We start from the raw sequence: 4,784 nt of genomic DNA, 5'->3' as shown, positions 1-4,784 counted from the left end.
GCTGCCTCTGAGCTCGTTCAGCATGTGCTTATATTTACCGCTCCATCAGTTCATCCATTCTGTTTCCCTTTCATTCCTCTGCCCTCCACCTTCCTCCAGTGCTGGACACCCTATAGCCCCTCGGGGTATTATCCCTGGGAGTGGGAATAGAAATGTTGAGCTCCTCGGTGGATTGATGTGGTTTCAGTTCTGCTTCTCTCTGCCTGTGACATGGAATGGAGACTCCTCTGGCTTCCTGTGTGCACCTTCACTTCACTTATGCTGTCTTTTTCTTTCCATCTTTTTTTCTGTTTGTTTGACATAAAGAAACACAGAATGAGTTAAACATGTCCGTAGTGAGGTTTTTTCTCTCAGTCATCATTTCAAGCCGAGGCCTCGTTCATAATGCTCCTGCTCCTGGGATCAACCTGGTGTCTGAGGAAGGGTTCCAGTTCCCTAACCCTAACCCACGGGGTGATCTGTGGTCTGGTGGAGCATTTACTTAAACCTGTAGCGATCATGAACCATCATGAGGGGAATGTATTCCACTGTGAAGGTGTTGCTGCTCATTGTTTCACAGTTTGATGACTGGAGCTGTTGCCTTTGGAGTTTACATTAGAATTAATTTTCCTTCTCTCACCTTTCAGACGGGGTTTGACATCGCAGTGGCCAGCGAGATCATGGCCATCCTGGCTCTGGCAGACGGCCTGGAGGACATGAAGAACCGCCTGGCCCGCATGGTGGTGGGGACCAGCCGCTCCGGACAGCCCGTCACCGCAGAGGACCTCGTACGTGTTCCTGCTGTGTGGTCCTGTCCTTCAAAGAGCGTGGGAGTTTTAACCTGTGGAAATGTCACAGCTAGCTTTACTGAGTCGGTTTGAGCTGCTGAGTGTAGATCAGATGAATGAAGAGCCGTCTGTCAGAAACACAGCAGAGCTACAGAAGCATCAAAGTTGGACTGATAGCAAACTGTCATGTTTTAAGGAAAACTTATGACATAGCGGTTACAGGTGGGCTTTAGTTTAACACATTCCTAGGAAGGTGTTTGATGAGCCACAGCAGCTCATTCAGTCCTCTTGTTCATACAGTTCAGACTTGCAGCTTCAGAAACAGACTTATAGTGAAACTTGGTGCCACTTTGACAACATCTATGCAGCTTTATGTGAATAATGCTGAGAAGTCAAGGACATGCTGCATCCAGTGACTGTCCTCTGCTCATCAGTGATAGTAAATCAGTTTGTTGTGGTTTTAATGTTAAGAGGAGCAGAGCTTCAGAGGTGAAGCAGAGTTCCACCAAATCACAGCAGGTCTTACTGTGGGCTCAGCTGGCTCTGGTTTCCCACCGACGTCTGTGCTGAGGAGGGTCCCCTATAGCGTTACACCAGTCTGTCAAAACACTGCCACGCCTCAGGGCCGGCGCACTGGGAATACGCTGGACCACTGTGTTTGTTAATGAGCCCAGATTGCTGACGTGGCATATTTTGGGAAGTGAGCTTTACGAGCAGAACTGAAGCATAAAGACAGACGCTTCCAGACGGACCGTAGAGCAGTTCTTCATGTTGTTTGACCGTTCTTCAGCTTCAGTGTCAGTCGTTTGTGCAGTGAGGGCAGCGTTTGGTCTGAAGCCTGATGACCTGCTCATGCTTCCATCTCACACCTCGTTTGTCTTTGTGCCTCTCTGTCAGGGTGTGAGCGGAGCGCTGGCCGTGCTCATGAAAGATGCCATCAAGCCCACGTTAATGCAGACCCTTGAGGTGAGACACACACATAACCCCACTTAAATAGTCATTATGCTGCTCAGCTGAACGCCTGCTGATGAATATCCTGTGGAACCTCTGCTGAGAGAAAAGCAAGCAGGAGAAGGAGTGCTCCGCTGAGAGCTTTTAAGAAAGGATTATAGATTGACTTTTCCCTCCCCGGCTCTTTATCTTAATGACAGCTCAGCAGTGGACAGGTGGAGCTCTCAGGCAGGACATCCACCCGCTAGAGTTTCATGCAGCTGCGCTTAGGAAGCTGCTTCATTTGGGCGTGATGACGATACCAGAACTCTGCCTCACAACATCTGGCTTTCATTATGGTTGGAGACATTACCTTCAGATGAACGGACATGTGTCACGACTTTTACACGTTTATATGTAACACACACACACACACACACACACAGGTCATTTGTGTGCTGGAGGAGAACACCAGCTCTGGTCCAGATTAGTCGTCAATAATTCAATGACAGGTTTGTTTTTCAGTTTAGTGATTTTTGGGCTTCTTTGTTGATGACTTTAAGAAACTCAGAATGTTTGGACCAAAGTGATGAAATAATCCTCAGCGTTCACATCAACGTTTATGTAGATGTTACCAGGATCTTCTGTTGAAACCCAGAGAGCAGCTGGTGGGTTTAAAAAGCTCGTACAGACGTGGGACTCACTGGTGTACAAGTGGATCATAGAGCTGGACTTATGTCGTCAGTAACACACGTCCTCATCAACATGTCAACAAGCCATTTCTGTGAAGTCGCTCCTTATCTTGTCATTCTTTCATTCACACTTCTGGGCTGTGCGTTGGAGCCTCTACTCCAGACAGAAGTTTGTGGTTTCTTCTGGACTTGTCTCACACTGAACCTAAAACACGAGTCAGACGTTTGCTAATTTCTTTTTTGTTGGATTGTTTATGCAGTTACACAAACTTCAGCACATTGTGAGCTGTGCTCCTCATAACTTTTGTTTCTGCGTCTGTTGTGTGAGGCTGTTTCTCGTTTGTTTGTTCCTTGTTGGTTCTGAACAAAAAGCCTGATTACATGGCTGCTGGGTGGGGAAGGTAAACACATTCTGTGTTTTCGCGGCGGGTGGAGGCGGGTGGAGGCGGGTGGAGGAGGGTGGAGGCTGTGTGCAGCACACATTCGGTTACTTTCTGCTTTTTTGGAGGAAGCGTTGCAGTCCTGTTGTGTGAAACTGTTTCCTGTGTGGGTTTCCTGTCATTCTGGTCAGGGAACTGGTATCGGGACCAACCGGGCCGCAGAGCTCCATGAGAACTTTCCATCGAGCCTGACCGCCGGTGCCCTTTGTGCTCTGTTCATTTGTGATTGTGGTGAATGCAGAGGCGCTCATGAGAGCAGAGCTGGTCTCAGTGTGCTGCAGCTTGTCCTGGTTCAGACTCTCAGGCGAGGCAGGGTTTAGAGGAGACATGGGGCAAGAAGAAAAGGGGTCGTTTGTGAGCCCGCTCCCTGTGTACGTGTCTGCTAACAGACCCCAGTCCTTCTGTGAGCTTTTCAAACATCCTGTCCATGTAGGAGGCAGGAGGCTCTCAGGTCCGTCTCACACCAAAGGCTGGGGAAGATCTGATGAGTTCAGCTCTGATCTGCAGCGTGGGGAGTGTTCAGTACTCAAGAGATGCACAAGATGAACAAATACTGACGTGATCTCCATCTTCCTGTTTTTGTTCGTCCCTCTTCCGAGCCTCCATCAGCCTCCTGTTTAAAGCTGGAGAGGTGACACTGGACCGGTCACTGATTCCCACGTTTATCACCCTGCTGTAGCTGTTGTGTGTCATGAACTGGGTTTCCTCCTCTACACATGAGGAAATAGTGGACATTTTGAACTGGTTCATGTTAAAAGTTCAGGGTTGGAGGCACAGATGGAAATCCACGTAATGTTTGACGTGTTTGAACTTTCCATTGAAACTGAGTGAAGGACGTGTTGTTGAAGTGCAGCAGCACTACAGGGTTGTTTTTGTCATGATAACAGTGTGATGCATTAACAGACGCGTTAGAATAACCTCTGCTTTCCACCGTTTGTCACGTATTCCCCGTTTTTCTGCTGCCGTGAGCTTTGCATGGACAGCCAGAGCAGTGGCAGCCTTTCTCAGAGCCTTGTTAAATGGCTGATTTAGTCCTCCGAGGGGAGGCTGTTTATGCAGGCGGAGGGAGAGGTATGCAAACAAAAGCTTAGAAAATCATGCTCGGCCTTCCCATCCTTCCTTTTTCCTCTCTCTTAAGGAATCCAGTGTAACAATAGGTCAGCCGGCTTTCCCAGTGTTTTGTTTTGTGAGTGCAGCAGAAGGATTTTGATCTTAAGGCTCGACTCTCCCTGGAAATCATGTTCAGTTGTTTCTTCTCTCATCTGGTCCAGCTGCTGAGAGGCAGCAGCAGTTCCAGCTCCTCGGAGGTTAAAGTCGTGTGATGATCACATCGTAGCTGCAGCTGGGACTTGGTTTCCTTTTTTCTTTTTATTGATCAGTTGTTATCGTTTTCTCCAGTAACTAGCTGGTTTGGTCAATAAATGAAATGAAGTGCTCATCACAGTGTTGTGGACCAGTGAGTGGACGGTGTTGCTTTCAGCCAACACTCCATGGACTCAGTGCATATTCAGTTTAGACCCCTTCACAGAATATTTGTGAATCTATTCGTAGGACTGAAATGCTGAATTGCTTAAAATACTAGTTTTGAAATGAGCTGTGCACAGAGCAGAGGTTTGTTTGTGTTGTATGTCAGTGTTCTCTGTGTGATGGTTGTAACGCTGTAGCTACACCCAACACATAAGCAGAGCGGATGCTGCAACACTAAAAGCCTTTTACACATGTGATCTGTTTGTGGTGGTGAGCGCCACCCAGAGCCCAGCTGCAAACGCACAGCATACACCGGTCTTCTCTTCAGGGTTTGTACGTGGGGTGTGACCCTTTTTACACAGAAATGGTCACAAAATGTCTGTATTTTTAAAAATGGAACTACTGGTGTACACAAAATGACAGACGAGGAGTCAGACAAGGTCCAGGACTGGTGTCACAGAAGATGTATTACAAACCCAAACTACCAG

At 47.8% G+C, this 4,784-nt stretch overlaps 1 protein-coding gene across 1 annotated transcript in view; it reads left to right on the top strand.

Moving 5' to 3' along the window:
- mthfd1l (methylenetetrahydrofolate dehydrogenase (NADP+ dependent) 1 like) overlaps window positions 1-4,784 on the top strand; it is a 40,611-nt gene that overhangs the window by 13,485 nt on the left and 22,342 nt on the right. Inside the window, exons 18-19 of the mRNA XM_008278661.1 lie at window positions 627-767; window positions 1,665-1,733. Coding sequence (XP_008276883.1) covers window positions 627-767; window positions 1,665-1,733 — 210 coding nt within the window. The remainder of the gene's footprint in view (window positions 1-626; window positions 768-1,664; window positions 1,734-4,784) is intronic.

This window comes from Stegastes partitus, unplaced genomic scaffold, assembly GCF_000690725.1.
Source record: "Stegastes partitus isolate 25-593 unplaced genomic scaffold, Stegastes_partitus-1.0.2 Scaffold129, whole genome shotgun sequence".
NCBI lineage: Eukaryota > Metazoa > Chordata > Actinopteri > Pomacentridae > Stegastes > Stegastes partitus.
This window is presented reverse-complemented; position numbering and strand designations above follow the sequence as displayed.